At 32.2% G+C, this 11,814-nt stretch overlaps 1 protein-coding gene across 2 annotated transcripts; it reads left to right on the plus strand.

Moving 5' to 3' along the window:
- The first annotated feature begins 5,707 nt into the window (after positions 1–5,707).
- On the plus strand, positions 5,708–10,006 carry LOC108331919 (chaperone protein ClpB1). Of its 2 annotated transcripts, none has more exons than XM_017566931.2 (8): positions 5,708–5,997; positions 6,134–6,632; positions 6,990–7,653; positions 7,832–8,013; positions 8,108–8,730; positions 8,851–9,130; positions 9,225–9,422; positions 9,513–10,006. In XM_017566931.2, the coding sequence occupies exons 2-8, from the start codon at positions 6,147–6,149 to the stop codon at positions 9,819–9,821; spliced, it is 2,742 nt and encodes a 913-aa protein (XP_017422420.1). In that variant the 5' UTR covers positions 5,708–5,997; positions 6,134–6,146; the 3' UTR covers positions 9,822–10,006. The 2 variants fall into 2 exon arrangements, with proteins under 2 accessions (XP_017422420.1, XP_017422421.1); XM_017566932.2 differs by having other exon boundaries at positions 5,718–5,997; positions 6,139–6,632.
- Positions 10,007–11,814: the final 1,808 nt, after the last annotated feature.

Here is an 11,814-nt window from a genome sequence, read left to right on the forward strand (position 1 = left end):
ACATTAAATCAGGTATGTACATTATTGTTATAGGCTTTGTTTTGATAAATTTTTCTATAATTATTTTTAAAAGAGAAGAATAAAAAATAAATATGAGATGAACTTTTTTATATTTTTGTTTAAATTCTTATTCTTCTTAATTTATATATATAACAATAATTTTATTTTTTTCTGTTAAAAATATTTATTGATTTTTTTTCATACTTTAGACTGTATTTACTTGAGTAGAAAGATTTGAAGGAGAATGAGTGTATGGATTTCAAGGGATTTGAAAGTAAAGTGTGTATTATTTTTTTAGGAATATAGAAGTAATTGAGAATGAATTTAAAAGTAAAGTTTATGAACAATTTAATAAATATAATAGATTATTATTTTTTAATAGATAAAATATTAAGATTATCAAATTGTCCTTAATGATAATAATAATAATATAAATTGATATTTAAGAATAACATATGTGTTGGTAAAAAATTATTTAAAATAGTAAAATTAAAAAAAAAATTAATACAACATATTTTTTGGGATACTATAAATTTTTTTGTTTTAATTTTTTATTTTATTTTAGTATATAATTTAGTGATATGTAATATTACGTATCAATAAATTAGTAATTATACCTATGAAACTAATATTATTACATACATGTAGATGGTCCAACAAGCTATCCAAATAACTTAGCTACAAAAATGTAAATCACATAAATACCTCATAAGACGCGGGAAAACATAAAAGCAATTAAAGAAAAACTAAACAAAAGGGTCATGCAAATTTCACGTCTAACGCAGGATGCACCCAAATTTGAGTACAATAAAGATTCAGTCCAAATTCGTATACCAAGAATTGAAATTTGAAACTAACCAAGAATTGAAATTTGAAACTAACCAAATTCAAGTGTACAAAGCATGATATAATTGAACAAAAACATATATACATTCTGTCTGTAAGACCCATGAAAAATATTTACAATTTTATTACTAGTAAAAAAATATTTCTTTAGGAATGAAGAATATAATAAGTTTATAAAATGTGAAAAGTTAAAAAAAAAAATTTGGTAGCTTAATTGGTAGAAAATTTTTGTGATTGGTTTAAACTCTTTTCTACCTTTTTGTAAAAAAAAAAACGAAAAAGTAAAATTAAATTTAAAATATTGATAATGGAGAAAGCATTCAGATTTGAAGGCATAATTGAGGAATCCATTATGAATCCATTATGTAAGTGGAAATTAAGAAATTAATAAAAAAAAATATATTAAAAAAATTGATGAATAGTAAATTTTTTGGACTATAAATAGTCATGAAGGGGAGACTAATTTTGCACAAAGAGAGGAAGAATCAAGTGAGAAATCTTGAGAAATAGAGAACAAAGAGTTAGGAAGAAATTTTAGTTGCAAGAAGAGTAGAGACTCTGGAGGGTTTTCGGGAAAACGAATTCGGAGCAAGAGAAGTCTGGAATAGAGGTAGGGGAGCTAAATTTTTATACATGTTATGATCATGAATATGACTTATGAACATGTTAAAATTTTGGTAATGGTAGTTATCTATTCACTTGTATAAATTTAGTTTTCATGATTATAATTTTCTTATTTTCGAATTACTATGGTAAAACCTTTCTTTTAATTGTTTTTACCATTGGATTTAGCTAAAAGTTTAATATATGAATCATAAGACCTATTTCTTCACTTTGACCGTTCGAATCATCAATTAGAAGTCTCTACTTGGAGAAATAAATCCTGCATGTTTGAGTAAATTAATTACCCATATAATTTGGTTACTGAGTCCTCTCGGTAAAATATAGATTCTAACCTATTTGACCGTTAGATCAACCTGCAAATTTGATATATGATTTCTAAGATATATTAATACACTTTGAACGTTCGGATTTGTAATTAGAAGTCTGTACTTGGAGAAATAAATCCTGCATGTTTGAGTAAATTAATTACCCCTATAGTTCTGTTACTGAGTTCTCTCGGTAAAATATAGATTTTGACCGATTTGACTGTTAGATCAACCTGAAAATTGGATATATGATTCTTAGGATATATTACTACACTTTGACCGATCGGATTTGTAATTGGAAGTCTATGTTTTGAGAAAGTAATTTTGAAGGTTTGAAAAATCTGATGAACACTATATTTCTGTTCTTAAGTTATCATGGTAAAAACTTCAGATATATTTCATTTACCGTTAGATTGAGCCCAAAATTTATCATGTAATTCATAAGACATATTAAGCATCTTGACTGTTCAGATTTGTAATTAGATGTCTGTGCTTAGAGGAATTTGTTCCGCATTTTGAGTATAACAGAAAACCACTTAAAATTTTGTCCCTGAGTTACCTCGGTAAAACCTCAATATCTACCTAGTTAACCGTTGGATCAACCGGAAATGTTAATATGTAGTTTCTAACACAGTGAATTACTTTGACCGTTCAGATTTGAAATCGGAGTTACAGATTTAGAGATATTAATTTCGTATCTTCTCAGGGATCTCAATATTGCTTAATTTCTGTTTTTGGACCATTTATACAAAAATTATGAATTATAATTGTGATGATTGTATTTTATTATATTGGATTTGAATTTATGCGTCTGAACATGATGTAATTTATGTGAGAAGTATGTGAACGTATGTGAACGTATGAGATATGTTGGATTCACTGTGATAATATGATGGTATCTGGTTATTCATGTCTTGGGTTACGTTTCAAAGTGACAGTATGATTCATGGACGTAATTCCATGATCCTCAAGGAGAGGATACATGGTGGTGCTCTGGTAGTGTTTAGAATGAAAGTAGGAGCTCAGTCTTGGGGGTCATCTTGAAACTCCAATGGTCTTTCTTCTCATGTAGAGAGGATTGAACCATGTGGTGAGGAGTAGCAGGAGGTCCTAGTCTTGGGTGCTTCCAGTATGATCCAAGGTGAGTGATAATAGACTAACATCGTGAGTGTGGTAGGGTGGGAGAGCCCAAGTTTCATAAGCCACCACGAGTGCAAGACCCGCCATAGCTCGACTATCATTCTAGTCCGGACGAGTCGGTTTATAAAGTAACAAGTCCCGTGATGTCATTTTACCATGTTTGAGTGATTTTTGCATGTCGTGTGAGGTTGAATAACATGCTTTTTATTTCTAGCTCACTCCTACTTGTTTGTGTTTGTGTTTGGGTATGTGCGATGATCACCCACTTGGGTGGGAGCAGATGGCAAGAAGATACTTTGGAAACAATACTTGATGGGAACGGCAACGCTGCAGCTTAGATTCGCTAGCTTTTATTTATTAGCTTTGAAGAACTTTTGTACATTTAAAGTTTTAAATTCTCTGTAATTTTTAGAAAGAAACTCTAATACTTTAGTTTTTAATTCCACGCTATTCTAAGGATGACTGTAACCCTTAAAATTACTCTTATGAAATGATGACGTCTTATGTATGCTTTCTATATGTAATTGGGATGTGACACATTCTTTATACAAAGAAATTGGATGCAAGATGGTAAACTAAGAAAATATAGCTGAAAAAGAGAGAATTATTTACTAAAATCAACTAAGTTCAACAAAAATGAAACAAAAATATATGATACGTTTGACCAATTCATATAATCAGGATAACAACTATCTACACCTAAAGATTTTTTTTTCATATTTGTTTTTAATTTTATTTTAAAGTTTCAACATAAATAAATATAATTCCTTTTGGTGTTCACATTATTTTATCAATATTATTTTTTAAGTGACCATTTATTTAAATTTAATCATTTTTATTTAATAATTTTTAACTTAACTACTTTTTATATAAAAATTATTTACAAAATAAATAAAAACTACTTATAATAAAATTATAAAAAATATTTATATTTAATTTTATATTTATAATAATGACAATAATAATAATTTATTATTTTTTAACATTATAAAAAAATGAACACACCTTGTAACACATGTTTTCACTAATATTTATAAGATTATTTTAATTTTTTTAAAACTAATATAAATACATATTCTTTAGAGTAGTAAAATTATCAAGAAAATACACACAATTGTATATATAACAAGTTTTGGGAAATGTATATTATATAATAAAGGTTGTTTGGTTAATTTAAAGTCTTATATCAATCATATATTTTTTTAACAATGAAATTTATTCTTTTCCCAAATTTACTTTTGTACAATTTCATCCTACCAACAACCTACCCACACATTAAAAATTAAAGTTTTGACCTTCTTAGAAGTCTAAGACATTTGCACTGGTTCTCAACTTCGAGCTCTATATAATTTTTATTAAGACACTTTTTCATCAATAACACACAAATATAAAAGTTATCTCACTAAATGGATTTTTTCTAAACAAATTTACCAAACAATAACACAACATTATTTAAATTCAAATCTAACTCACATATTAACATCATTATACGTCAAATTTTTCAGACCAATGAAACTTTACGAGGTTTTTTTATAAGATATTTAATTTCTTAAATTCAAATTTAGTATAAAATTCACTTATAATAAGGTCTTTACATAAATAAGAGAATATTGAAACCAAACCTCATGTTTTATATCTTAGCTCTACCATTTTTTAGTATTTGTTCATCTCTAACATTTTCCTAAAACTCATACTATTAAGGTGATCATTGTAAAAGTGAAAACAAACAAACAAATAATCAAAAACAACAAAAATAAACTAATATCAAAAGAATAAAACATGAAATTCATAAATTAACATATAATATTTTTCACTTTCAAACTAAGCACAACACCTAAACATATCATACATCTAGATTCAAATATTTGGATAAATGTGTTATTGTCAAGATATGATAAGTTGTGCACTTGTGGTGGCATATACTGTTTTGTAGAGCCATTGCTAATGTGTTTCATCTATAACACAAAAGGCTAGTCTCTTAAACGCCTTAGGCCAAGGTAAAGTCCTAGACTAGGACCTGTTACTACTCTCACCACATGCTTCATCAATGAATGACCATTAGAGTATGGAGATAACTTTCAAGACTGAGCTCCTACAATAATACATACACTACATAAAACAACTATCAATAATTTCATCTTAAAAACTCTTTTTAAATCATACTTTAATACATACATAACCTAATGCATAAATCATCAGATAATTCAATATATATTACTAAACAAGCTTTCAAATATAATACATCTTTGAAAGGACATGATATTGATATTTTTATTGACAAGGAATTAAAATTGTTTTAGTTAAAAATAAAAAATAAAAATAAAAGTGATTAAATTGAGATTTTTTATATGATATTTTTTTCAATCTTAATATATGGTATTGTTTTGTCTTTTAAGTGACAAAATTTTTATTCGATATTTGATAAATTTTTTTAAAAGAGAAAAAACTAATTTAATGATTTAATTAAGATTTTTGAAAAGTATCAAGTAAGTGTTTAAATCTTAAATATAAGCTAAATAATAATGTAATTATTCAAAATATTCATTAACACCTTTTCATGAATTTGCTATAATTTATTTAAATAAATGCTTGTAAAATTTACTAATATTCTAATTATCATAAATAATTTTCTTGAAAATCATATTTAGAAAAATAATAAAGAAGAGAACGGTCTAGCTCCTTCCTTACCTCTTCTTATCAATAAATAAAATAAAAAAGGTGTAAAAAAATAGTAGATGATTCTCACGAGTTCTTTCAATTACCTCCTCTTATCAATAAAAGCAAAATGGAAGTATCTGGGAGCTTCTCTACTTCCTCAAGGAAACTCTCAAACTTTCCAGAAACATCTTTTCCCACTTCATATACTATCCATGCTTTCATCCTCTCTCACTTCACACATCGATCACCGAAAACTCGATATATCTAAACTCAAACCGATTCAAATTCTCTGTTCGTTCATTCTTCACTTTTGTGTCTTCGTTCCAACAAATCAAATTTGATTCAAATTCTCTTCGTTCTTTCCTCCACTTTTATTCTCTCAATTTTCACGAATCAAACCTATCATCTTACGAGTGATAAGAAGGTACGCGGTGATAATCTTCCATATTCTTATTCCAATAAATAATTCACAATTATAAATAAATTATAGTTGTAATTGTTGCTAATTGTTAATTGTTAACTGTTAAACGATAATCTGATATGAATATTCGTTGTAATAGTGCAGGCGAAGGGATGAATCCCGAGAAGTTTACGCACAAGACTAATGAGGCTCTCGTGAGTGCTCACCAGACAGCGGTGAGCAGTGGCCACGCGCAGTTCACTCCTCTCCATCTCGCGTCCTCTCTACTCTCGGACAAGGGAGGAATCTTCTCCCAAGCGCTATCCAACGCCGCGGGAGAGGAATCGGCGCGCGCGGCGGAGAGAGTCTTCAGCCAAGCGCTGAAGAAGTTGCCCTCGCAATCTCCTCCTCCGGACGAGGTTCCGGCCAGCACGAGTCTCATCAAAGCCATCCGCAGAGCGCAGTCGCTCCAGAAGACGCGTGGCGACACGCACCTGGCCGTTGACCAGCTCATCCTCGGCCTTCTGGAAGATTCTCAGATCTCAGAGTTGCTCAGGGAAGCCGGTGTGGCGGCATCGAAGGTGAAATCAGAAGTCGAGAAGCTTCGCGGCAAGGAAGGAAGAAAAGTGGAAAGCGCCACGGGTGACACAACCTTTCAGGTACTAAATTTAGCTTAAATAATTTATTGAAGAGCACTAATGATAAATTTGAAAAGACATTCTGGCCATATTAGATTTAATAAATGAGATTTTCGGTTTTATTTTTCGAATTAAATATAAGCAATTGAATTTAATTTAGTATATTTTGTACTATTTGAGTTTAACTATGATAATTCGATAATTTGATATCGGTAGGATGATAATTCTTGAAAAGAAATAATGATTAGTTAACTTTGAAATTCGAGTTGTACTTTTGAATAAAACATTTGTTTACTAAAACGAGTGAACATGATGATCAAACATTTAACTAGTTTAAATAGTTCACATAACTCACATTGTATTTAACTCTGTTTTTAGGCTTTGAATACCTATGGAAGAGACCTTGTGGAACAAGCAGGGAAGCTCGACCCGGTTATTGGAAGGGATGAGGAAATACGAAGGGTTGTGAGGATTTTATCTAGAAGAACGAAAAATAACCCGGTTTTGATTGGTGAACCGGGTGTCGGAAAAACTGCTGTGGTTGAAGGGTTGGCTCAGAGAATCGTTAAAGGGGATGTTCCTAGTAATCTGGCTGATGTTAGGCTCATTGCATTGGACATGGGTGCGTTGGTTGCGGGTGCGAAATATAGAGGGGAGTTTGAGGAGCGGTTGAAGGCAGTTTTGAAAGAGGTGGAAGAGGCTGAGGGGAAAGTTATTTTGTTCATTGATGAGATTCATTTGGTTCTTGGTGCTGGAAAAGCTGAGGGTTCCATGGATGCTGCTAATTTGTTTAAGCCTATGCTTGCGCGGGGTCAGTTGAGGTGCATTGGCGCCACCACGCTTGAGGAGTATAGGAAGTATGTAGAGAAGGATGCAGCCTTTGAAAGAAGGTTTCAGCAGGTGTACGTGGCAGAACCAAGTGTTGTTGATACTGTAAGTATACTTCGTGGTTTGAAAGAAAGGTACGAAGGTCACCATGGTGTAAGGATTCTTGATCGTGCTTTGGTTGTTGCGGCTCAATTGTCTAGTCGCTACATCACTGGTATGTGCTGCTCTGTTTTAGTGTAGTCTTTAACTGGAATCATAAGTTTTATTCCTTATGAAAAGTTTAGTCTCCACATTGTTTTGGTTCCCATTCAAAGAAAACGTTTGACTTTATAATTGCTACAGACGTTATATGTTTAAATAAGTTATTTAAATGAATAATTTTGGTTGTGTAGGTCGTCATCTTCCAGACAAGGCAATTGATTTAGTTGATGAGGCCTGTGCGAATGTGAGAGTCCAACTTGATAGCCAGCCAGAGGAAATTGACAACCTTGAAAGGAAGAGAATGCAGTTAGAAGTAGAACTTCATGCTCTGGAGAAAGAGAAAGACAAAGCCAGCAAAGCTCGTTTAGTAGAAGTAAGTGTTGATGATTTTACTATGCTAATTGGTTGCGCTTGTAATTTGGATTATGTTTGTGTTACAACTATTGTAATTCTACTTTAATATTCAGGTGCGGAAAGAGCTTGATGACCTGAGAGATAAGTTGCAACCTTTGATGATGAAGTATAGAAAGGAGAAGGAGAGGATAGATGAGATTCGAAGACTAAAGCAAAAAAGAGAAGAACTGAACTTTGCTCTTTTAGAGGCTGAGAGGCGATATGATCTTGCTAGAGTTGCGGATTTGCGATATGGCGCGATTCAGGAACTGGAATCTGCAATTCAAGAGCTTGAAGGGAACACTGAGGAAAATGTAATGTTGACAGAAACTGTTGGACCTGAACACATTGCTGAGGTTGTTAGCCGTTGGACTGGCATACCAGTAACAAGACTCGGACAAAACGATAAAGAAAAGTTGATTGGTCTTGCTGAAAGATTGCACGAGAGAGTTGTAGGGCAAGACCAAGCTGTTAATTCTGTAGCAGAAGCTGTGCTGAGATCAAGAGCCGGGCTTGGGAGACCTCAACAACCAACGGGCTCCTTCTTGTTCTTGGGTCCAACTGGTGTTGGCAAGACCGAGCTTGCAAAGGCCTTAGCTGAGCAACTTTTTGACAATGAAAATCAGTTGATTAGAATTGACATGTCGGAATACATGGAGCAGCATTCTGTTTCACGCTTGATTGGTGCACCACCTGGGTATGTGGATTGATTGTTTTCCCTTTTTTAGCTTATGGTGATTTCTTTTCAGCTTATGGTGATTTTTGGGTGATTTTTGGGTATGAAGACGGATGACTAACCCACATTCTAAACTTTTAGATATGTTGGACATGAAGAAGGTGGTCAGCTCACTGAAGCAGTAAGGCGAAGACCTTACAGTGTAGTACTGTTTGATGAAGTAGAAAAAGCACACATTTCTGTATTTAACACTCTTCTTCAAGTCTTGGATGATGGAAGGTTAACTGATGGCCAAGGCCGTACTGTGGACTTTAGAAACACAGTTATTATCATGACTTCTAACCTTGGGGCAGAACACCTTCTTACTGGACTTTCAGGAAAATCTTCAATGCAAGCAGCTCGTGATAAAGTAATGCAGGAGGTATATTTCTTGGCACAATTTTTATTACAAATGATTGAGGTTTTTGTCTGTTTTCTTTGTTGTGACTGATAGCATCTGAATATGTTTTCAACAGGTAAAAAGACATTTTAGACCAGAACTATTGAACCGACTTGATGAAATTGTTGTGTTTGATCCCCTTTCGCATGAGCAACTAAGGAAGGTTGCAAGGTTACAAATGAAAGAAGTTGCTTCTCGTCTTGCTGAAAGGGGAATTGCAATGGCAGTGACTGATGCAGCACTTGACTATATCCTTCGTGAAAGTTATGATCCGGTTGGTGCCATTATTATGACGATATTGTAAATATTGTTTACAGCATAATAGAGGCTGTGAGTACTTAATACGGTTTGTGTTATGTTTCAGGTTTATGGTGCTAGACCAATAAGGAGGTGGCTTGAGAAAAAGGTTGTGACAGAGCTTTCTAGAATGCTTGTGAAGGAAGAAATTGATGAGAACTCAACTGTTTACATTGATGCTGGTCCTGTGGGTAGCGAGTTAATCTACCGGGTGGAAAAGAATGGAGGGTTGGTTAATGCCGTAACTGGTCAGAAGTCTGATATTTTGATTCAGATGCCTAATGGAGCAGTATCAAGATCTGATGCTGTCCAGGCAGTAAAGAAGTTAAAGATTGAGCAAATGGATGAGGATGAAGATGGTGAAATGGAGATGTGAGTGAATGTTAATAACTATGTTTGACCAAGAGAGGTTTAAGTTGCTTTCATACTTTTGCATCTTCTGAAACTCGTCTGGTAAATCTTGTATTTGTAAGTTGATGTTTTTCTCGTTCTGAGCATCTTCTAATGGTGAAATTTGTTTCTGGAAATGAGCTAATTATAAACGGAATGTTATTACTCAAATCACTTTCTTGGCAAATTGTTTGTATATACTTTCTTTTTCTTAAGAATATTAGTATTGGTCAGAAAATAGGTAAACAAGGAAAGATTAAAGAAATATTTGTTATTTGATATCAGAATAAGAGAAACCTGATTTATATACTTAGGGAATAATTAGAAATTTTTATATATTTAAGAAATAAATTGTAGAATAATTTTAGAAGGTTTGATTGGTTCTTTTTATATGATAATTGTATGATAATTGGATAATAATTACATGAAAATTTCATCATTTTAAACATAATAATAATTATAATAAATATAATACAATCATGATAAATGTAATATAATAATGATAAATAAAATAAATATGTTAACATATATGAGATATAAAAGTAAAGAAATTTAAAAAATAATGAATCATTTATATTAATTTTTGAACTACATCTAACCAGTATTTAATTGTAAAAGTCTTAAGAATAAATTGAGTTCACAAAAGAACACATATATACAAATACTAAAATAAAATAAAAATTAAACTCTACTAATATTTATTCAAATTCAAAATTCACAACATTACACTTTAAATTTAATTGTAAATTTACTCTCGGAATTGAACTGTAGATTTATTTTCGGAATTCTTCACATATGTGATTCATGCCGCTTTACGGCGAGGTTACTTTTCGTTCATTTTTATTTTAATTTTACGTGTTTGTCTCCTGTACCTTACTCTATTAAATGCGTTCATTGATTCGATTGTGTCTAATTCTTATATTTTGCTGTTGTTGTTAATTCTTGTATTCGATTATGCCAATTACTGTTCTAACTATCCCACATCCATCAACAGTGCGACTAGAAGAGGATAAGCTATAGATCATAGTTGTAAGGGTGGGCCACTAGATATTTTGAAGAATACAAACTTTTTATTTGTTGTAGAGATTATTATTTAGAATAATGACAAAATTATTAGCTATGTAATTTAAGTTTGTTTAGTTAGTTGTGTTTGTTACTGTTTATGCACTATTTGTACTTATATAAAGGACTTTACCATGTATTGTTAAATACACAACGTATTATTCAGTTTTAAAAGTTTTTCTCTCTCATTCTCTGCTTCTCTACTTTACGCGTATTTCCTCTCTTGAGTTTACGTTTCCAGTTTTATCATTGCTTCTGCTTAGCTATCAGTGGTACCAGAGCCAGGTTGCGGAAAAGAGACGAAGGGTGTTCATGCATTGGGTACAATGCGACTGGCCAAGAGAACGTTTTAAAGAAGAAGGGTCTTGAAGAAGAAAGAAGGCAGTGATGGCAGATCTTTCTGCAACGAATCTTCCCATTCTTTCAAAAAAGAATTGGAGTAGATGGAGTACACAAATGCGGGTGTTGTTTCGGGTGCAAGGCGTCAGCAGTGTGATAGAAGGGGTGAAGTCTGCAATTGAGATTCATGGCACAGAAGATCAGAAAGAAGAGTTTAAAAAGAAGGATGACAAGGTTTTGCTGATCATTCATCAGTGTGTAGATGATACACACTTTGTGAAAATTCAGAACGCAAACATAGCGAAGGAAGCATGGAATATCTTGGTGCGATGTCATGCTGGTGGAGAGAAGATCAAGAAAGTGCGGCTTCAAACTTTGAGAAGACAGTACGAGTTGCTGCAAATGGAAGACGGAGATAAGGTCAGTAATTATTTTAATAAAGTTCTAACGATTACAAATCAAATGAAGGGCTGTGAAGGGAAACTTAGCGATGTGCTGATAATGGAAAAGATAATGAGATCGTTACCTAGGAGGTTTGATTACATCGTTGTCGCAATCGAAGAGTCTAAAGATTTGGA

The sequence above is a fragment of the Vigna angularis genome, chromosome 4, assembly GCF_016808095.1.
Source record: "Vigna angularis cultivar LongXiaoDou No.4 chromosome 4, ASM1680809v1, whole genome shotgun sequence".
NCBI lineage: Eukaryota > Viridiplantae > Streptophyta > Magnoliopsida > Fabales > Fabaceae > Vigna > Vigna angularis.

Bases quoted from the DNA above. Each gene is read 5' to 3' on its own strand.
- LOC108331919 (XM_017566931.2), top strand. From the start codon at position 6,147: ATGAATCCCGAGAAGTTTACGCACAAGACTAATGAGGCTCTCGTGAGT. The intron at 6,633-6,989 runs GTACTAAATTTA...CTCTGTTTTTAG, and splicing joins CGGGTGACACAACCTTTCAG to GCTTTGAATACCTATGGAAG. The intron at 9,423-9,512 runs GTTGGTGCCATT...GTTATGTTTCAG, and splicing joins TTCGTGAAAGTTATGATCCG to GTTTATGGTGCTAGACCAAT.